The sequence below is a fragment of the Diabrotica undecimpunctata genome, chromosome 3, assembly GCF_040954645.1.
Source record: "Diabrotica undecimpunctata isolate CICGRU chromosome 3, icDiaUnde3, whole genome shotgun sequence".
NCBI classification, from domain to species: domain Eukaryota; kingdom Metazoa; phylum Arthropoda; class Insecta; order Coleoptera; family Chrysomelidae; genus Diabrotica; species Diabrotica undecimpunctata.
In genome coordinates, this window is record NC_092805.1 from 1080047 (window position 1) to 1104492 (window position 24446).

A 24446-nucleotide genomic window follows, 5' to 3' on the forward strand; every position below is an offset into this window, starting at 1 on the left:
GTAAAAAACAAGTTAATATAATGGCTTTTTGTATTTAGTGCATTTATAATGGACATATTATTTATTTACGTAAACTTACCTAAGAATCCTCTTATTTCTGGATCCGATATTTCGGCTAGATATGGTGGAATTGCTGTAAATAACAATCCATCTACAATTCCAGCTATTATTCGGCCACCGAATAAATATCCAGAAGAATTTGCAACTGCAACTAGTATCCACGATACAGTTAGGGGTATAGCAGAAAACCATATCATCTTTTTTCTGCCGAATATATTCATACTAAAGCCTAAAATACATAAAAAATTAATAAGATTTTATAAGTTTTAAATTATCATATGTATTGACGAAGGCAAATATTAAAAGCAAGTATTTTTTGTGGTAAACACTTCTTCTTTTGACTTTAATGTCAAGTAGGTCTTAGCCTGTATGGCAATTTACTTCAACTCTGATACCTCTTGTGCTCTTCTGGATAATCTTACCTCAATCTCTAAGTTCTCAAGTCATTCTGCACATCGTCCGACTATCCTCTTTTTGTTTATATGTTGGTTTCCATTACACTTTTGTGTCTTCTAACTATTCGACAGGTCCTAGTCATGTTAGTGTCTGATGAATGGCGCTAAGTGCTTCTGTATGGAATTCTCTTGATTATTTTCTGTATTCATACGTAAAGGTTATTATTACTGGTTACGAAGAAGAGTCAGAAAACAGACATGGTTAACACAGCCCTGTGTCGTATTATTAGGTGGATTAGAGAGAATGATTTACAGCTAGCAACTCAGAAAACTAAGGTGGTAGCTCTCAAAGGGAGCCAGGAAAAATCCTGTCTTCGCTTTATATGAAAGTGGTAGAAGTTATATCAGTTAAATTGGTTAAGTAGATTGGAGTCTGGCCGTCTAAAGAACTGAGGTTCGGAATACACATCCTAAAGACAGTGGAGAAGGCGAACCGAAGTCTGGAGGCATTGGTATAGTTAATATCGAACATTGGAGACCCAGGTAGCACCAAAAGGAGGGTGCTAAACAAAATTTTCCAGTTGGTGGTGACATACGCTGCTCCCGTGCTGAACACTGCAAGCTAATGGAGAATTCGCAAATGCGAATGCGAATGCTCCAGTATAGTATAGATGAGGAAGAGAGAGAGAGAGAGAGAGAGAGAGAGAGAGAGAAAGATAACGATAGAGTGGCAGGGGAAATGGGCGAATGAAAGCGGAAAGGCAAGGTGGACGAAGGAGCTTATACTTCCTGACGCAGTTTTTGACCAGACATGGTAGTTTTGGCACCTTCAAAAATAGGATAGGCAAATCTGCCTCGACGTACTGTACTGTTTGTGGGGTGCCAGACGCTTTCGCTTACCTTTTCAACTACCAGAGGTGGGCAAATGAGAAAGAAGACTTCGAGAGGCGAATGGGTTTCAAGCTAGATGAAAAAAACGTGGTAAACATAACGATAAGAGGAGAGAGAATGGAGAGAAGTACACTGTCAGATATCTAGGGTGACGAAGAAGAAGGAGCAGGAGGACAGAGGAGAAAATTGAAAAAGGGATCTGAATCTGGCTTCTTTTTTTTCGAGAACCAGTAAGTACCAAAATTAATTTATGGCCTCACGGAAATATTTGCACTCTTTTGCTTTCTTTTGGTAATAGACAGTTTTAATATATGGATTTAAGGACTAATTTTAATTACCTGCTATAACGTCTCCAATCACAGAACCCATTGGCGTTACGGCTATCATCCACGACACTTCTTCTTCGGTCATTTTAAACGAATATTCTCCACTTTTAAGTACTGAAATAGCAGACGAGGGCCATCCATAGTGAAGACCTATGGACAACATTCCCAAATTGGCTAAAAAAGAAAAATGTATTAGTCTATGTAAAAAGTTTACAGAAAATACAAAAATATACGTATAGGTAGGTACTAATAAACAAAATAATAAACCTATACAAGAAAATATCGAAGTGGTAAAAGAATTCTTCAACGTTACTTGTTTTAATCACTCTGTTTACCGAAAACAAACCAACAAATTAATTCAATCATTATTATTCTTGTTTCCAGATATGGAAATTTAAAAAAATAAAAAGTTGTTTCAAGATAATTTGAGACTAAGTTAGTCCATTTTTTCCATGCAGCAGCTTTTTTCATAAAATTAAGAGATCTAATTGGTGCCATTTGAAATAACAATTTTAAAATTTTGAGCCCTTTCAAGGCTAAAAAGCACAAGTACCGATTTGATTTTAAGACATTGTTTTTTAATATTTAATGAAGCGCTTGTGACAGCACTAGCGCTTGAGCTGTGGCGTGTATAAGAGAGAGAAACAAGATCTAGGGCACACATTTTTGCTGGTTTAAATTCTCATTGGTCAAATGAGCGCCCGCCCTGCCATACGCGCTTCGTTATCACCACCAAGGGTGCTAACACGCCAAGTGTGTTATTAAGATTATTACGCCCGGAGAGCAATATAATCCAGCCAGAGGGTCTCTGGTCCAAGGTATATTCATATTTTCTTTAAAATGATCCGAAAAAATAAAAAAAAAATTGTCTGAGCCGAAAAAAATTGTGTTTGCTAAGTGTTTGTCTATTTTTGTAATAAAAGTGTTTACTTATAGGTGCGGCTCATATATACAATTCTTATCTGTAAATACTTCTTGTTTATCATGTTTTGGACATTTAATTTAATTAAGTACATTTAATCAAAGTTTTTAAACTAATTAAAATGAAACAGGTCACGCGTAGCTAACAGTGGCTTCTGATCTCACGAATGTTTTTATTTCAACATTTTTTTCTATTTCAATAATTTGAAACTAGATTTTATTTGTTATTAATAATTTAATGAGGTTTCAAAACGTGCCAAAGTAATTAAGAATTTTAGTACATTTTTACGCACTCGTCAATGATTTTAATCATAATATTATAAATACATAAGCACATTATACACAAGCGTCTCCAAACAAGTATAGTATCACTAAAGAAATTTTCCACAAGAGTGATTTCAAATTGAATGCAAGGCATAATATGAAAATAATAAAGGTTTATGCACTAACAACAGACCATGATGAAGAAGAAGTTAATCTATTCTATGATGATATCGAAGCTGCTCTTAAAGACCATCAAGGACATTTTACTTTTATATGTGGTGATTCTAATGCCAAAACAGAAATGAAATCCAATCCTACCGAAACACCACTGGGAAACTTTGGCTTGGATGGTAGAAATGAACGTAGCGAACTGCTGTTATGGTTCATTCTGCAATATGATCTATTCCAAATGAACAGTTTTTTCAAAAAGAAACCACAGAGAAGGCAAAATCTCAATGGAAAAACTCAAAAGGAATTATCACGGACAAAAAACACATTGGTAAATACATTACGGTTCTTAACAGATTTGATCAAAAATTAAATAAAGAAATATCTAAAGCTCTTAGACAAGACACTTAAAAATACAACCACGAACAAATCGAACATAACATTGAGAACAATAGAAGTATGAAAATATTGAGAAAAAGACTAAGAACGGGGACAAGGTATATAATAAAGATTAAAGATAGAAATGGTCATCTTACAACCAATAGAGAGGAAACTCTTAAAATGGTTGAAGACTTCTACAAATTGCTGTACACAATCCAACCAAAAAGCAAATAGCAGAGAAGATCAGGTACCAGAAATATTGACAAGGAAAAAGGGCATGTCAACCAAGGATCAGAACGACTACCGAAAATCACAATAGAAGAAATAAAAAGCCCTAAGAAAAGCTAAGAATAACCAATCTTCAGGCTAAGATTGTGTAAATAAATAAATAAATAAATAATAGCTTTATTACCCAACAGTTTCCCATTTCTAGGGTAAAAATTTAAGATACATTTTTAATTAGTATACAATCATTAGTAGGTGATACAAAAATATCAAGTAAAAAAATAAGTGCAAAAAATAAGTAGGTGAAAAACAAAATAAAGAGTGAGAACAATATTAAACCAATCACTACGTATATAAGAAATAAAAAAAAATACACAAAAAAAATTAACAATCTAATGTACTCCATAAACCAGTGCGGTATCAACCAGATGATTAATTAAGCATGAGAAAATATCACAATGGTTGCATATTTTGTTATAATTATTGCACATAATATAAATGGGTGACTTCAGTAACATATTTGTTTTCGCACGTGGACAAGTAAACACTATAGTCGACCTGGAAGTAATTCTTGGCACATTAAGTCTAATTTGACCTAAAATATCACTGCAGTCAATACAGTTGTGTAACAACTTATATAAAAATGAAACCGAAAATAATAATATAATTCTTCTTAACTCTAAACTTACAATATTAAACCTGTTACATAACAAATCGTAATCATAACCATGGACAGGATATACTCCATCAACCTTAAAAGCTAAATATTTTAAAAGTTTCCGTTGTACCTTTTCAATCTGTTGCATATAACATTTATAAATGGGATATCAAATTAAGCTACAATATTCTAGTTTTGTTCGCACCAGCGATAGATACAGCAGTTTAGTCGGTCTTATATCGCTAAAATTTCTACAGTTTCTGATGATAAAACCGTACATTTTCATAGCATCGGATACTTTCTGCTCAATATGGTTGTTAAAGGTTAATTTTGAATCAAATATAACTCCTAAATCTTTAATGCTATTACATTTTTCAAGATCTGGCCCCTGAATTAAATAATTAAAATCAACCTTATTTTCTCTTCTAGAGTAACTTACTAGTTTACACTTATTGACATTAAGAAAAAGTTTGTTTTTTACACACCAAGTATCTATATAATTTAGATCGTTCTGTAAATCTATACAGTTAGCAATTGTTTTAATTTCACAGTATATTTTAAGATCATCCGCAAAACACAATTTTCTGTTATTGATATCTAAAAATAAATCATTGATATATAATAGGAACAACAATGGACCTAAATTTGATCCCTGTGGAACACCGGATGTAGTACAGATTAATTCTGATATAAAACCATTATATGATACAAAATGGTTCCTACCTTAAAAATAGCTTTCCAGTAACTTTAAAATGTTTTCAGCAAATCCCAAATTTTGATAATTTAAAGACAAGGTATTTGTTATCAACCTTATCAAACGCTTTAGAAAAATCAGTATATATCACATCTACTTGACCTTGTACATCCAAAACATCTGAAATATATTGAGTTATTACAGCCGAGTTTGATACAGTAGAACGTTTATCTATAAAGTCATGTTGATAAGGTGATATCCATCCCCTAACAGAAGGGTAAATACGGTTATATACAGTTACTTTGAAAACCTTTGAAAAATTGGATAACAAAGATACCGGTCTGTAATTGGATACATCAGATTTCGATCCGTTTTTGAATACAGGGCATATTTTCGCATTTTTCCATAACTCGGGATAAGTTCCCGTTTTTATTGATAAGTTTAAAATTTTTTGAAGTGGCTTTACAAATACCCGAGAACAATCTTTCACTAAAAATGCTGGAATATTATCCGGTCCGGACGTCATTTTATTTTTAATTCTTTTAAAGGCTACTAAAATTTCGTTTTCTTGAAATTCGTTAAAATTAATAGTGGGTAAGTAGATATCACTACATTCTCGATTATTTAATACATTGTTGTCGACAGGTAAATAAACTTTTTCAAAAAACACCTGAGATTCTAGAAGTTTTATTCTTTGCATGAACATATGCCCAGAAATTATTAGATTCGTTAGAAATACTATTCTGAATTTTTTCAAGATAAACGTTATATTTAGCTTTAATCATTTGTTTAATTATTTTTCGCAACCTTTTAAATTCATGCATATAAAGTATATTACCTGTTTTCTTATAATTTGTGATATTTTTTGATTTCAACTTTATCATTCTAATTATTTCCGCATTGTAGGATATTGATGTTTATAATTTCTGTATATTGGTACACACATATCAAATAATTCATATATCTTAGCATAAAATAATTCTAGGACTGTATTTACATCATCAGACATATCTAAAAAATTACAGTCGCAATTAAGTGTAGTTACTAATGGAATCAAAATCGGAGACACTTTCCTACTTAAAAAAAAATAAAAAACTTTTTAAACATGTGCCTTTTGGACAGTAATATACCCGACAAATGGCACAATGCTCAGGTAATTCTATTGTACAAAAAATGAGATCCCCATGAATTAGAAAACTACAGATCTATAAGTCTTCTTAGTCACCTATACAAATTCCTTACAAGAATAGTAACGAATCGTCTTGAGAAAAAAATTTATATCTACCAGCCATTAGAGCAAGCGGGATTTCGTACCAGATTCCATACAAATTAAAATATTGCACCAACTTTCAGATGATGACCCCGACCGAAGACTAGAATTCTGTGAAAATATGTCCAATAAAATTAACTAACAGCCCGATTACAACAATTTGTTTTAGTGACGAAAGTACTTTTTCTCTCAATGGAAATATTAACACACACAATGTGAGGTATTGGAGTGACACAAATGGTTACGTCTTTCGTGGAACACATACTCAATTTCCAAAAAAAATAAATGTTTGGTCAGGTATTTTGGGAAATCACATAGTTGGGCCTGTTTTTCTCAATACTAACTTAACCGATGAACTATATATGGAGATGCTACAAAATGCAATTGAACTGTTAATACTTGAAATTCTGGAGAATAATCCAGATAAATTCAGTAACTTGGAAATAACGTTTCAACAAGATGGTGCTCCTGCACACCATTATAGTGCAGTAAGACGTTACCTAGATGAGGAATATCGTGATAGATGGATTGGACGACGAGGTACCTCACACCATTAGATTTTTTTCTGTGGGGATACTTGAACTTTAAAGTATCTACAGTACCCAATAATATTGACATTTTAAAACAACGAATTATTGAAGAATGTAGGGCAATTTCCCCTGACACATTTGAACGAGTACGGCAAGGGTTTAGAAATAGGATGCATTACTGTCAAGAAGTAGATGGAGCACATTTTGAACACTTACTATTAGAACTGGTTGTTAAATATTTATTAATTAAATGAGAAGCTTTATTACCTTTCAAACGAGGTATCACTTGCCATAAGGTTCCATTTAAAATTATCAGTCACAGTGGCGCTGTAACGTCATCTGTCACTGTTACGTCACTTGTCATGACTAGTTGAGAAGCCTACATCTGTTTATTACTTCCCACCAAATTTCACTAGTATAACAATAACCGTTCAAATGATACTATGGGGGAACGGGCTTTTGACTAGCGCACTGTATAAGAAATGAATATTCGGGCACGTCCAGCCCCGAGGAGCACGGAGAATCTGGCTTCTACTTATATAATCACTTTAATATTTCCAATCCGTAAGACCACATATTTAATCAGAGATAAATAAAACAAAACAAGATTTGTTGTTTGTATTACAGTGATAATTTCCTTAGATAAAATAAAGGTGACAGTTCAGGATGACCGGGCTTGCATTTGATTGTTATATACCATTTATATTTTAATATCGATAAACCAAAATGTTTGGAAGGCAAATGTCATCACCATAATAAATTCTATTTAATCCGACTATTGAAACAGAGCTTTTAATTAAATTGTTTATGAATTAAATATTATTTCCTGCGACATATTTTTTAAGTATTCTTTATTTCACTGATTCACTGATATCTATTAATGTTTATCGGTTAAATAAAGGTTTGGAACGAAAAAAAAAAAGAAAAAAGGACATTAAAAAATTCCATAGCTTCTCTTTCGTCTCCTTGTAGTTGTAGCTCACCTTCGAGGATCTAGGATTATCAACAGATCTTCGGAAAATTTTTAGAATGATTATATGATGAACACACTGTTTAAACATCATCCGTGAAGATTATCAACATGCACTTCCCCTGGAGGACGATACAACAACCAAATATATTATATTCTTGTCACTAAACGATGGAGGAGCTAGTAATCAATGTTATGACAAAAACAGGTGCATACTGTGGTTCCGAGGACAAAGTGTTACAAGCAGAATTCATTAAGCTACAGAATTAGACAATTATAAATAAAACACAAAAATTAAATACTCAGAAAATTTTAGAGAAGCAGTAGCAAAAGCTGACCTACGAGTGACCACCAGGGATCCTAAAAAACGTGAGAACAGACAAAGAAATGGATCACTGATACAATCAACAATACAAACTCCAAAGAAAAGATATATAGGAAAAAACATTGGATGACTAAAGAGACTCTCATCATTAATAGACATAATAAATGCAACTAAAATAGAGTTTAACAACATTAATGTTTGTATTTTGAAAACGATTTCCAAAGTGGAAATTGAAACGTCAAGAAACTTATTTTAACCTTCAATTGTGGCGTATTCCCTTTTATAATAGTAATTACTTCAAGATGTCACAAGAAAATAGCTTCAGAACAATGTGCATAACTAGAAAAATAGTTAAACGGATGGCACGATACTACTAAATTAGTACGAAGGCAAAAAGGGAGGGAGGAAGATTACCAAAAATGTTCTTCAGTGTTCAATTATATTCGTGAAAATGGCAAGTTTCCTATTTCAAACATTATTGAACATTAGGAAAGGCGGTACATAAATGTTGGAAATAACATTGTTAAAATAATCCACAAGTAAATTGAAAAAAAGTTAGTTATGTTTTAAATGCAATACATTGCATATGCAGTGCAATACATACATGCAATATAGATTGAACAAATACCTGTGATTTCGACCAAGATTTCAACCCTGTAGATTACTGCCTCCCAAGATATTTACAGTTTTCTCTGTAGTCACATGAAATAAATAATAGAGAGGAACTTGTTCGTCGTATTAAAGATGCATTGAGATTAAAAATAACACACATGGTTAGAAAAACAATTACAGAGTAAGAAAATGCGTAAGTTGATTTTTTATTCATCTATTGCAAAACTAAAGAGAGCATATTTCCGTTTAAAAATGCTCAAGCTTGTTTTCGGTTTTATATATTTTAATGCACTTTATGTCAAGATGTTTATTTTTATTAATGACTAATAAGTTGACATAGTTTTCAACTTAAAGATAAGTACCTATTATTGTTTTTTTTTTCGAAATGTGTTGCTGGTTTTTCAAAATAGTGATGACGCAAACTATGCAACAACACATTGATTAAAAAAATAGAGATTGTAATCAGTGTACTTTTTTTTTAAATAAGATAGAAACAAGTGATACTGGATAGCGCACATTATTTAAATTGTTGCAAAATAAACAATTTTAAATATGTTATATTATAATATGTCAGAAAATAACGAAATATTCAAACAATAAGACATCTCCTCAAGAAATCAACGAACTAATTAAAAATCGCTCACCGAGAAAAGCACCATGATTAAATTTCAAATGGAGCTCTGAAGTATCTACCAGCAAAAGCAATAGTACTTTTAACGAACATAACGAACGCGATCCTTAGCTACAGGCTCTTCCCAAATCGATGGAATTAAGTCCACGTTATCATGAGCCCGAAGACAGGAAAGAATAACATGTTTCCGCAAAACTACAGGCTGATAAGCTTACTGCCAGCAGTCAGCAAGATTGTAGAAAGAGTAATACTAAGAAAAAAAATTTTTATTTAAATCCTTTATAAAAGATATATAATTAAAATAATAAGGCTCGTAAAAACAACTATGAGTAAAGTGATCTGCAGAGTGCAAATACAAGGCGATATGTCACAAGCGTTTGAAACATATGCAGGGTTAAGGCAGGGAGACGCGCTGGCGTGCCTTCTCTTTAATATAGCGTTAGAAAAGACTATAAGAGATGCCGAGTTACACAATAGGGGAACAATCTTTAATAAATCAACGCAGATTATGGCTTACGCTGACGATCTGGATTTGATCGCACGTACTACACGAGGACTTAAAGAGATGACTTCCACCTTCTTGACAGCCGCACAAAATATGGGCCTTAAAATAAACGAGGAAAAAACCAAAATGTTAGCATCTATTCCAAATAACAGTGATAGAGCTAGAAACGCCGAAGAAAACTTCAGTATAGACCAATATAATTTTGAGGTAGTAAATAAGTTTACATATTTGGGTTCTCTCATAACAAACGATAATGACACATCTGAAGAAGTAAAACGAAGAGTACTGCTAGCAAACAAATGTTATTTTGGACTAAGCAAGCAGCTAAAAAACAGAAATTTAAGCCAGAAAACCAAACTAATAATATATAGAACACTCATCCTACCAGTGCTGACATATGGGTCAGAAACATGGACCATCTCCAAAACAGACGCAAATCTTCTGCTCGTCTTCGAAAGGAAGATACTAAGAAGAATCATGGGCGCATTCTGTGAGAATGGTATTTGGAGAAGGCGATATAATTTCGAATTGTACGAGAAGTATAAAAAAATAGTAAATGGTAGAGATGTAATATCCTTCATAAAAATAGGTAGGCTTAGATGGGCTGGACATGTGTCAAGAGCAAATGAAAATTACCCACCCAGACGAACTCTATTATCGGTCCCAGTGGGAAATAGGAGTAGAGGCAGACCACGACTGAGATGGAGGGACGGTGTGGACGAGGACGCAAGGAAAATCGGCGCGGCAAATTGGCAACGGTTGGCGATGAACAGAAACGACTGGCGAAATAGACTGGGGAAGGTCAAGGCTCAACTAGAGCTGTAGCACCACTGATGATGATGATATAATTAAAAAACCCAATCGGGCTAATCACAACAACAAAACGTTTTCGGAATCCATATTCCATCATCAGCGTCTAGGTGTACATGTTTTGAGCCACTAAATATCTGGTTAAAAACCCGTTAAAAGTTATTGGTATAAATTTATTTTACCTTATTCGATCTTATATGTTAAGATGTTAAAGTTACCAGTGGATTTGATAACATGGCAACGTAAGACGTTACATGAAGTTGCTGGTCCTGAGACAAAGTGTCTACGAGAACTTGATGATAGCAACTCTAGAGTATTGTCTGGAGCATTGGAGTGCGGGGGAATGACTTCTGTTTTTAACTCGAGTTAATTCACCTCGCCTCAATAAATTGTGACACCTAAACGTAATTCTTGGGGGTAAACATGTCCCACAGGCTGGGTTTGCTTAAATTGCTTGCTTGCTTACCAAACCCTTAGATGAAGAAGAAGAAAAGCAAGACATGTCTAAAATTTTAATACATACCAACAAATTAGATTATTAACACTAAAGCTCAATCAAAATAAAAAAAATGTATTGTTTTAAGTTTCGCATTGGGACCTCTTCGATATCAAAGTTTAGGTGACAAGACATGACTTTTTCATGAGAGTATTAGTTTAGTTTTACGGAACAATTCTTTAAATATTGATTAAAATGTCACAATATATTTCATTTTTCGATTAAAAGATAATTTCGAACAATAATAATTATTAACACTTTTTGTGTAGAATGAACCATTCTCGATAAAGGCTTGAAGCGACCGGCAATTTTGAATGTCAGTTCCGCGCACGAAATCAATGTTAAATCAAATTTGTATCAACTCGACAGTAAAAACTCGATATCTTTTGATCTGAGTGACCGATCGACAAAAATCAAAATGCGTGAATGTGAATCAAAAAGGTGAAGAGTAAATCTTTCAAATATTCGTACAAGTGTTGTATTTTGCCGCAAATGAAGTCAGTCTGAATAAAGGTGTTAAATAAACAAACGTTGCGTGATTTTTGCCATTTTTTATGGTAGTATGGTATAGGGATGGGAAAAACCTACCGGTTTTAACCGAAAGCCGGTTTTTTTACTTCGCAATAACCGGTTTTATCGGTTGTTTTTTTGTCCTGGTTATAACCGGTTTTTTATTTTTAAAGTAAAAACCGGTTATTAGGTTTTTACGGTGTTTAGGATTAGGTATTATATTGTAACCCAATCATAATTATTATTCTCAAGTAATTATTCCAAACAAAACCATAATTCAAATTTTATTTTATTTTATAAATACAGAAGCAAACTGAAAGTACAAACTCACATCAGCCAGAAACAATAATTAAGTTTTATTATAATATTCCTTCTTTTGCATTATTTTGCCGGTTATTAGAGTGCTCATCACTGTATCAAGTTTCTGCGTTACACACAATTTGTATTGCAATTATTTTATATTCATTAACAGATTCTCAAGAACATAACAGCCTTGAGACAATGATGTTGGGTGTGCGACGCCTTCGGGAACGGTATACCGGGGATTATATCTGCCAAACCATGAATGAGGTCCTCGATGAATTTGGTATCCCTTTGTCTAGGGTTGTTGGCACCTGCACGGATGGTGGAGCAAACATGCTGGCTGCAGTGAAGAAGTTACTTGGAGAGGGCACAAATTTACATTGTTTTGCACACATATTAAATTTAGTTGTCACAGATAGCCTAGAAGATATAAATAATGTAGCATTAAAAAATTTAATAAACCAAATAAAAGCCATAGTCACTTTCGCTAGGCACAGCAATATCTTTATGGAAAGGTTAAGGATGGAGCAGGAACGGAAGGGGAATTTAGAGGGTGAAGTGAAGCTTTGGTACAATTCGTACCAACCAGATGGAATTCTGTCTACCATATGCTTAAAAGATTCACACTATTGTCCCCATATATAGCTGCAATATTGGCAGATCCCTTGATTAAAAAAGCACCAAGGATAATTTCTAGTTCAGATATAAAACTAATTACTGAAATTGTAACCATTTTATCGCCTTTCGATGAGGCCACAAAGGAGATCTCGGGTTCCCAGTACATTACTACTAGCCTTGTTATTCCCTTTGTGTCTACTATCGAAAGATCTTTAAAAAACCTCAAGCCAAACCTTAGTACAGCCCAAGAGTTATGCCAAAAAACTTATAGTAGCCTTCAAGAGAGAGGCACTAAGCTTTTACGAAACCTCCTGCTTTGCCATGATACAATCACGGAGCCGAGGTTCAAAAAACTATATCTGAATCCGTCTATAGCGGAGACAGTAACGTCCAATTTAGGCTCGGAAGTTAGGGCGTACCTTACCGAAATCGGAAAACTTTCTCCTTCCTGCTTCTTCCAGAATGAAGAAGCCAAAGTGAGTTTAAAATCAAACCCTCTTTGGCCTTCACAAGTTCCGGAGTTGGTGAACAGTGGTTCCAGTTCAAGATCTCACGACACACGGATTCAAAGTTTTTTTCCAAATGAACTGACTCTATATCTGCAGCAGCCTTTGCTGCCAAGAATAAGTGATCCGTTTTCATTCTGGGAGCAGAACAGAACCTATATGTCAATCCTGGTTTTTATAGCTAAAAAATACATGTCGTTGGTCGGAAGTTCGGTGGCATCAGAGAGACTGGTGTCATCATTGAATGGTATTGTGTCAGATGAGAGAAGCCGCTTAACCGACCAACATATACATGAACGAGTTTTTCTGAATAGGCTTCATGGAAAATACTGACCAACATAATGCTAAATCCATTTCATATAATATAACCTATTTGTAACCTTCTAATCTATACTTTTTTACTTAAAATATTACTTCATTCTACTTATAATTTTATTGTATATTATTGCAATATGTATATATTAATCTTACGCTATATTATATTTAATGATAATCAATAAATATATAATAATAATAAAATAATAAATAAATATAATAATTAATAGAATAAAATGGTTTTATTAAAAATTGTGATTTATTTATATCGATATAGATGTTATTTCGATAGTACTAATTTTGATCATATTGATGATCAATGATCTAAAGTGCATTGTAAATGTAGCTTTGTATTTTTTAACCTATTGGATTAAAAAAACCGAAAACCGGTTTTTGCGAAAACCGGTTTTTTTTGGCCGGTTATAACCGCCAGGTTAAACCGTATGCAAAAAAAAACCGGTATAAGCGAAAACCGGTGTTTTGTCAAAAACCGCTATCCCTAGTATGGTACACTGATGATGAATGATAATGAGAATGTCTGCTGAAGATGTAGATGAAATATGACGAAAAAACAAAAATTCCAGATCTGTAAAATCCGAATACGATGTACTACCTGCAGGTACTATGTGCAGTTGTTTAACCGCCTGTTGCTATTACAATGTAAGACTACACCTATTAAAATGGATGTACATACCGTTATGGAATGTTGTAAAAAATACATATTTGACTTGAGCGAGAATATATGTTTTATTATACGAATTGTGTAATCACTATTTCATAGTCAAGGTTATATTGAATATGTCCAAACAACCTAACAATTTATGATACATACATTCTTCTTGTAATTTCAGAATAAGTACCTATAACAATTCGTTCTAAAATAATTGTTGTTATTATTGTTGCATGTTTCAAAACATTTTTATCAAGCTAATGAGTAATTTTACGCACCAGGTACCGTATTTGCTTATTAAAATTATTATTTCTACTATAAAATTGCTTGAAAAAATCTATTTACTTTATGTTCATTTGAAAATGCATTTTTAATTGTCTAATGAACTGTTTGTTTTATTAAGGAAGGTAATCTAAAGACCGATACTGACCAAATATTGGAAACATGGCGAAGCTACTATAGCGAGCTACTTAAAAATAACGAGGTACCAGCAGGAAATCAGTGGCCCTTTGACTACCCTAGAAAACCTACTGTCCTACTCGCTAAAGTCAAAGATTCAATGAAATCGCTAACGAGAAATAAATGCCCAGGCATTGATTCAATACCAGGTGAAATATTACAGTTACTTGGCAACAAAGGATTACATATCATCCATTCTATCTGTGTCGCTGTTTGGAATTCAGAAAATGGCCATCTAATTGGTGTACCTCAATTTATATCCCGCTACACAAAAAAAGAACTACTACCAGCTGTGAAAACTACACTACAAATGCTAGTAAAATCTTATTGCATATCATCAAAAACAGATTAAAAACCTATCTACATTACCAAATACCAAAGGTACACGGAAACAAATCCATACCTGAGATAACTCATTGAAAAGTCTAGAGAATTTCAAGTACCTATGATTATATGCTTCGTAGACTACCTAAAGGCATTTGATTGTGTAAGCTGGATAAATCTGTGGTCCATTTTAATAGAAATGGGCACACCAATGCACCTGGTGACACTTATTAAAAATCTGTACCAGTCCAATATAGCAACAGTACGACTAGATCAGATGTTCTCAAACCAATTCAAGACCGAAAGAGGTGTTAGACAACGATTCGTGTTGACGTCACCTGACTTATTCAACATTTAAGGCAAACATGTCATCAGGATGGCTTTAGATGGATCGGCCGGTGGAATAACAGTGGCTGGAAGGAAAATCTCCAATTTAAGATTTGCCGATGACACTACACTTATAGCAGCAAATGAACAAGAAATGTTTATTCTCCTGCGAAGAGTTGAGTACGAAAGCAATAAAGTTGTTCTGAAAATCAATAAAGTTAAAACAAAAATAATGGTGGTCGACAGATTCCACCCTATTCAACTGACTAATATGTTACAGGAATACCAGATAGTGGACAGTTTTGTCTATCTCGGATCTAGTATAACTAACTATGGTAACTGTGAAGCAGAAGTTCGGAGACGTATTGGTATGGCAAAAACGCGATGAGTCGCCCAACTAAAGTTTGGAAAGACAAATCTATCTCTCAAAATATCAAGGTGAATGGCCTTGTATTCTTAATATTTCTATACAGAGCAGAGACTTGGATTCTTCGTGGACGCGAGCGCCAAAAAATTGATGCCTTTAAATGTGGTGCTGGAGAAGAATGCTGCGCATACCTTGGACAGCTCATAGAACAAACGTTTCCATGCTAAACTAATTCGAGGGTGAAAAAAGGCTGTCCACAATATGTCTGCAATGTATTCTGCAATTTTTCGGTTACGTGGTTCGCAGAGGTAACGATAGTTTGGAGAGATGTTTCTGGAAATGTTTCGGGGAGAAGATCAAGAGGACGATCACCAACTAGATGGTCTGACCAAATTAAGAATTTAGCTGGAAACTCATTCTGCGAAGCTCTCAGAGCAGCTGAAGATAGAGACCAATGGAGAAAAATTGTTAGGAATATTGGAAGAAATCACGATCCTCAGTAACGGGGAAACGAAAAGAGAGAGAGAGAGAGAGAGACGAGAGAGAAAGAGAATGGAAATATTTGTACAATCGCACAAAATAAAAGTCCTTATTTATTCTTTAAACAATTAAAAAAACCAATATTTCCAACTTCTTATGGAACGAATACACACAAATTAGAAATGTTTGGAAGGGTTTTTAAAACCCCCGCCCATTGTGACGTCAGAGCTTAGGTAGTCCATTGCATCCAAACATACACTAGTCACTATCCGGTGTTGCCAGTAAGTGCCATTCGTAACGTTATTTAATAATTTCTTGAAAAATATTTGAATATACTGAAAAAAATAAATTTTAGATTTTACAGGATGCAATGTTTCCTTTGCATCCATGGACGCCCTTGATCTATGGTAATTTGGCCAAACCTACTGAAGAAATGACAGCTAATTTGACAGATGTAGCTTTAACGGTATGGCCATTACCTACGGTTCGTAGACTTACTACGGTTGGCTCTTCCGCCTAACCAATGAACATTAAGCCCGAAACTGTACTCTCGTGACGTAATTCTTCCCCTTCAACCAATCAACACTGCAATCGACCTGCCCTTTACATTCAGTTTCAATCGCGAATAAATGGGTTTTGTATTCTTGTGTACTCTGGTGACGTAACTCAAGCATCCCCACCCCAGTCGGAAGAGGCAACCGTAGTTAGTCTACGAACCGTGGCCATTACCAACTGCCAAGGTGTTCTTAACGCCATCTTTTGTGTTGAACGCGCACATGCACTTGTTTCGTTGATCACAAACCATACATAATATGGTATGTCTATGGTCTGTGTCGTTGATTATAAAACCTTTTGAAAATAATACAGTACTTCAAGTCTAGGAATATTTAGAGGAAATACGACTGTAGAGTGTAGGAAAAGCATGCAAGTAGTTGCTTACTTATATCGGAACTAGTATTTTTTCATTTGAATTGATAAAAAAGTGTCATTAGGCTCTTTTATTTTGTCTACACATTTTATTTAGTAAAAATAATTCGTTACGTTTATATATAGTTGTAGTTATTAAAAATTCGCTGATAATAAAGTTTTGTGTCGATTTAATTAATTTTAATTACAGTTTTTATCATAACATAATAACAAAGACCTACAAATTAGTAACCAGTAATATTAAAATGATACCATCTGATGCAAACGTGTCTTATTTGGTTTTAGAAAACCAACTAATTAGTTTGTGATATTTAGAAGCGTCTTATCACGACAACTAGTGTATCGATACAATAGTTTTTGCCGTGTTCAAGTTCAAATTAAATACATTTTAACATCAAATTGCCTCATTATCTATCACTAATGATGACAAAAAAGGCGCGAAGGAAAAAAGCCACTAAAATATATTCGACAAGAAATCCTTAAATCAAGAGGAATAAAGATAATATTTATCCCCAAAAAAAACTTTCATCTCTTGTCCGATGAATCATAGACAACACTCCAAATGAACAAGACGGAGTTTATGAAATTTCTTGTGCAGACTGCCCCCGATCCTATATAGGTCTAACAAATTGTAGAATCCAAATTGGGATTTATGAACATTCCATTTCTGTTCGCAATTCTGACTTAATTTCAGCTCTAGGTCAACACCATCTTCGTACAGGTCACAAAATTGATTTTGAAAACTCCAGAATAATAGCCCGGATCTGCTTCTATAAACCAAGAATTATCCGAGAAGCCATAGAAATTGTCTCAATAAAAGAGATGACGGCATCCGGTTACCTTCGACATAAAGACCTTTCATAAAAAAAATATCGTCTGATCCGTCCTTTAATCAAAATATCGCCATCAGAAATGTTCGCGCCAACCCCCACGCATACCATGTCACCATCAACAGTATAAAGAAACCGTCCGCTGTTCCCAGTAGCAGAGCAGTAGTGAAGTGATTAGTGACCAGTAAAGTAATGTCTGGGGGCTTGGAAAATTGAGATACCGGAAGCCCAGAAATAAATAAATAATAGCTTTATTACCCAACAGTTTCCCATTTCTAGAGTAAAAATTTAAGATACATTTTTAATTAGTATACAATCATTAGTAGGTGATACAAAAATATCAAGTAAAAAAATAAGTGCAAAAAATAGGTAGGTAAAAAACAAAATAAAGAGTGAGAACAATATAATTAAACAAATCACTACGTATATAAGAAATAAAAAATATAAAATACACAAAAAAAATTAACAATCTAATGTACTTTATACACCAGTGCGGTATCAACCAGATGATTAATTGAGCATGAGAAAATATCACAATGGTTGCATATTTTGTTATAATTATTGCACATAATATAAATGGGTGACTTCAGTAACATATTTGTTTTCGCACGTGGACAAGTAAACACGATAGTCGACCTGGAAGTAATTCTTGGCACATTAAATCTAATTTGACCTAATATATCACTGCAGTCAATACAGTTATGTAACAACTTATATAAAATTAAAACCGAAAATATAATTCTTCTTAACTCTAAACTTACAATATTCAGAAGAAGACATCAGAGAAGATGTCGAAACCTCGGCACGGTGATAATCGACGCGGTTCAACCCGGAAGTCTGTTAAGTTTAATATTAATTCTTGTAATAGTTTTAGGTTTAATTGTACTAAGCGCGGAAATCTCGTATATATATATATATATATATATATATATATATACATACATATATATATATATATATATATATATATATATATATATATATATATATATATATATATATATTAATTGAAAAAATTCTTTAATGTTGAAAAAAGTCATGTTATTGTAGTGTCCTTAATAATGTCAGATGCTTCTTTGGTAGTTGTTGATGCCTGGACTGGTAAAACAAATAATTGTCACTGACGTAACTCCGCTCCACGCATTGTCTAAAAACGGAACTACATCAAACATGGTGATGTTCACAGGCTCCCCAATGGGCTGCAAGACACTCGTGCAGTTGGCTGGTAAGAAAACTAGGTTGATATTGATCAAATTAAGCTTGGGATGGGCTGCACAGTTGTCAACTAAGAGAAGGATTTTTCTTTTTTTTGGAAGAAAGTTCCTTGTGCCACTTTTTCAATTTTTTTTCAAAAATAGCAAAAGTCATCTACGCTTTTTTGTTGGCTGTAGTTTACAGGCAGTGTTTTTATGTTTTTAAAACATCTAGGATGTAAACTTTTCCCAATAACCAAAAGCTTTCTTGTCTTTGTACTTGTCATGTTCGCACAAACAAAAGCCGTGACTCTTTGTTTTGAAAGCTTTCCACGGACACATTTTTGATTTTTAAAATTTAAAGTTTTGTCTGGCGGTAATTTGTAAAGACACCAGTTTCATCGCAATTAAAGATATCTTCATCCTTATATGGTTTCCTTAGTTGTGGCCATGTGTTTTGTAACCAATCACCTGCCACGTTCTCGTCCACACATTTTGCCTCTACAACAATTTTCTCGGAGGAAATTGTGTGCCGGGCTTTAAACTGATCTAGCCAGCCGTTAGAGCATGTGAAATCTTCACCACACAGTTTTCCGAACTCTGTAGCTTTTTCTTTTTAAGATGGCTCGGACACAGGAACATCAGAACTGCGACACTGCTTGAACTATTTGAGTAGATCTGAATCTACATCACTACGAATGCACTTCCTAATGTTTTTAACATTTTATCCCTCCTCATTAAAGGCTTTTAAAATTTTTTCCTTGTTTTTTGGGATTGAGCGGACAGTCGAATTAACAAGTCCAAATTGCCGACATACATCAGATATTTTTCGACCACTTTCAAATGCTCTTGTAACACGCACTTTATCTTTAATAAGCAAGGCTTTCCTTTTGGTACTAAATAAAAAGTTAATTACTAAATTAAAATCTAAAAACAAAACTGTAACGTAATATTTTGCCTACCACATAGGGTATTACTATGGGGGGTTTAAAATTGGAGACAGAAGTTACTGGGGGTGGAGATAGGGCAAGCAAAATAAACGAAACTTATGCGAACTGCGCTCAGGGTTTATTTGGAGTAGCTGGGTCGGCTCAGGGTATTTGGTAAGAGTTAGTTAAGAGAAATAAACAAAATGGTTTAGGAAAAAAAATTAAACATTTATTGTTGTCTCATCACAAACAGTTACAAAAATAGACAATACAAAAATACTATATTAATAGTCACAAAAGTAAATACAAAAATAACAAAGAGAAACATTTATCTTACAAACTCTTATGAAAGCAATTATTAATAAAAATATTTATTCTTATTTTTCCTTTAAAATTTAAACACAAAAGTTACCTTGATTTCACTAAAATTTCTGGGGGTGGAAAGTAGACTTCAACTAAACTGGAATTCCTGGGGGTAGAACTGGGCTTACACTTTCTGCCACATGAACAAATTCATCTCCATACTATGAAAAGTATTTTGAAACGGCTCCTTAGGAACATACAAATTTGAGGTTGAAATTGGGCCACAAACTTTAAACAGGGTTTCTTAAAAAACAGTAAAATGGAACATGTGGATATCTTTTAAAACCTCACTATAACTGTAGCTATTAACTGCCACAATACACTACATATTTTTCATGAAAAGGGACGAAAAACAAGAAAACATTACAAATTTGACGTAAAATTTGGGCAAACGCTGAAGCAAACTGATATTGACAACGCCTCAGCGAGAGTGTCGCAATTATCTTTGAAATTCATTCGCTCAACTTGGTATAAACAAAACACCAAACGGAAATATTTATTTGAAACGCAGAATATCCTAAAAGCGGCTTTCGATCAAAGAAAATTACCAAAGGATATGCGCCCGTGATATAAACAAACTTAAAATGTTTTTATATCAAGTCGGCGACGCAAAGAGGATTGAAAATACTTTTTGGTATTTTAACACATACGAGGGGATTTCAATAATAATATATACCAAAGAATTTGCAAATGCTACAAAACGAGCCGAACACAATTTCACCGTAGCGAAAATTTCTTAAAATAACTGTTCTAAAACAGAAAATTTGACTGTTAGGATGGCACTGATAAATGAAAAATCATAGAACTGTCAAGGGCACATAACTGTACACAGAAGGGATAATCGGACTTTCTCACATTCTTGGAAGGAACAATGCAGGAAAGCCGGAAACGCACTGCACTTTGTTCTTCATAAAATAAAAAACGACAACCTACTGTAAAATTTTATGACGCTATAGACAAGGCTTACTTTATTTTTAGCCGATAAAACCGAGGTTTTAATGTTACCGAATAGTTTTTGGCCGGACCTATTAAAAATTGACGTTACAACCAAGATGACGTAACTACCCAGGTCGTAATATCCAAGTTACACTGTATATTCTACAACTAGTTGTAAAAGAAAAAGGGGTAACTAAAAAATTTAAATCTAACTATTGATTTTATCCTACGCAGGTTTATAATTGTTTAAACAGTAGAATAATTTACAATTTATCTATAATTTACAATTTTCGACCGTTTTCTTCTATATATGTACAAAAGAATATTTAAACAAATAACACAATAGACTCGTTCGGCACATATCTTGAACAGGAAGTATAATTTAAATCTCAATAACGGTATTGCAATTTTACTTCAGTGAGAGTTTTACAATGAAGGTGGGTGCATTGTTATTGATTTTAGCCAATTGCGAATGTTTAGATACCAAATTTAAATTCGTAAAAGATTTCATCAATAAGAAAAATGTTTTTCTCAGTATTTATACCTGCGAAAAGGACGGTAAGACATTTTTTCCTGTTTTGTCAACTTATATACAATAATGACGGCCTATGTACTATTGTACTAAAAATAGAAAAATACTTTTCTTTAAAAATACGCTAAATATTATACCTTATTTGTCTTTGTCCTTAGGCCCTCGTTAAAGATGGGCTTCTTTTCAACTATATTTTGAATAACATTCACCTATCTTAGTCCTATTTTTACGCATTTATGTCTTCAGAATATCTTGTATCCCAACTAATTTTCGAATATCATCCACCTATGGTATAATTTCACTATTTGAGAGAGTGAGTCATCGTGTAAAGGCCCAGAAATGCAGAAAGCTGTTTGGAAATCCAGTGACGTACACTTACTTTTATTTTAACGTTAATTATATTTTATTTTTCAAATATTAATGTTCGAAATAGGCCACAATATATTTATTTACAAGTTTTTACTGACGTTTCGATCTCTATATCCAAAGACCGCTTTCAAAGATATAAATGATAGTTATATTTATTTTATTTGTTTATTATTATATAGTTTTATAATCTTATATTGTTTATTTTTTTTTCTATCTTTAAAAACGGAATAGAGATCGAAACGTCAATGTATTAAACATGTAAATAGATATATTGTGGCTTATGTCCAACCTTCTCCCTAAAAATACAGAATGCCACAAACAAGCAGCTATAGAAAAATAAATATATCTGTCATTTGTATGTTTGAAAACGGTCTCTTTATAGAGATCGAAACGTCCGTAAATTAAACATTTGAATAAATATATTGTGGCTTATTCCCAACATCATTTCTAAAAATACAGAACGACAAGCGAAAAGCCATAGAAAATAAATAGTACTATCATTTGTATAATTGAAAACGGTCTCTGGATATAGAGATCGAAACGTCAATAAATAAACATATGAATAAATATTTTGTGGCTCATTCCCTACATTCCCCTAAAAATACAGAATGCCACAAACAAAAAGCTATAAAAAAGAAGTAATTTTGCAGAAAGTTTACTGATACCAACCGGCTGTCGCGGAAGTTACGCTAAAACGCCTTTTGACGTGACCCGTCCTTAAATAGTTACACAATGAAATTTTTTTAAAACAAATTTTAAGACAGTTTCCACACCACCCCAGAGTTATGTCTTGTGGCGCGATTCCTTTTATAAATGGGGGTTCGCCAAGAGCCATATTGTCTTATTAAATAAAATGAACAAAACACTTAAACAGTATAAAACAAAACAAAATAAAATCCTATAAAACAAAATAAAATTCTATAAAAACAAAATAAAAAAAATGTTTGATGTGTTTAAACACAAACACACACTTACTATGTTCTTCTCGTTTTTTTTTTGTTTTTGGTTTTTTTTATGCTGATGTTCTTATTAAACTATTAGAAAATATTATTCGCTGTCTAAACCTGAAGATGCAGTGCTGCTATCGCTGTCATTATCTTCACCACCTGGTGTAATTATAATTGGCTCTAGTAAAACTTTTATATAAGTGTCAAGTTCCCACATACGATGTTCTTCTTTAATTATGTGGCCTATACATTTAGCCCATTTCTCTGGAGTTACATGGAGGATTGCTTGAATCAAAAGTTTCTTAATTTCGTTTAATTTAAACGTTTTGTTATTGCGTGCTACTTCTCCTTTCACTTGCTCCCAGATAAGTTCAATGGGATTAAGTTCGCAATGATAAGGTGGTAGACGCAGAACTTTGACACCATAATCATTTGCAGTTTCATCTACAGCATATTTAAGATATTCAATTTTCCTTAACCGTGCAATGTCAAGGAGCTAAATTCTGAGCATTGATGGTTCGTATGCAATCCCCTTTTCTGTAAGCCATTGTTGAATCCTCCCTTTCAATTTCTTTAATAATCACCTGTTTTTTTTGACTCAAATTGAAGAAAACCATCATCAAGAAACCCTGTATCACTTCCTATATGGGTGACGATTAAACGCCGTCCCTTTCCTGATGGAGCTTTTAATCCTGTATATCAGCCTTCTATAAATGCTTCGCGTTTACTTTTGACATTTAAATCTTGCCAAACTTTTCCAACTGTATGACCTTTTCCAACCTTCGTTAATCCAGGTTTCATCCAAATAATATATTTTGCATCCAGTGCTGCGAATTTCTCGTATTTCTTCTAAATATTTTCTTCTGCACAAAATAATTTCATTTTTTTCTAATAGCATACTTTTTCTGTTGTGTTTTACGTATCGAAAGTTCATTTCGTGCATGGTCCTGATTAAGACCCTACGAGATATCTTGGGTAAAGAGTCATCATTTTCGAGCTCTTGAGAAATTTTTTTCAGTGTTGGAATTTCACTCCGAAAATAAAATGAATGAATTTTTCGACGTATAATATTCCTTGTCTCGTCATCCAAAACAATGCTTTTCATACCTCTAGTTTTACCTTTTTCTTGCTTTTTATTTTCCGATGTATTTTTAAGTACACGATAAATACAGCTAACGGATACTTTTGTTAAACTGCTACAAATATCGACCACTTGGCTAACGTTTAATGCCATTTTTCTGCCGACAATTCCTTCATAAACGTTTCGTATCATTACCTTCTCTTCGGACGTTAACATTTTCCGTCTCTTTTGCGGCTTTTCATTCTTGGAATCAACATCAGAATTTTGCTGTCTTCTCTTGGAACAACTCGGTTTTTTGTCCATTGTATTTCAATAATCTGGATATATA

The 24446-nt window shown here is 33.5% G+C and overlaps 1 protein-coding gene across 1 annotated transcript in view; it reads right to left on the reverse strand.

The window, feature by feature from the left end:
* The window catches only part of LOC140436344 (facilitated trehalose transporter Tret1-like), a 35345-nt gene that overhangs the window by 5327 nt on the left and 5572 nt on the right, over positions 1 to 24446 (reverse strand). Inside the window, exons 2-3 of the mRNA XM_072525072.1 lie at positions 1685 to 1846; positions 80 to 289 (exon numbers count right to left, since the gene is read on the reverse strand). Coding sequence (XP_072381173.1) covers positions 80 to 289; positions 1685 to 1846 — 372 coding nt within the window. The remainder of the gene's footprint in view (positions 1 to 79; positions 290 to 1684; positions 1847 to 24446) is intronic.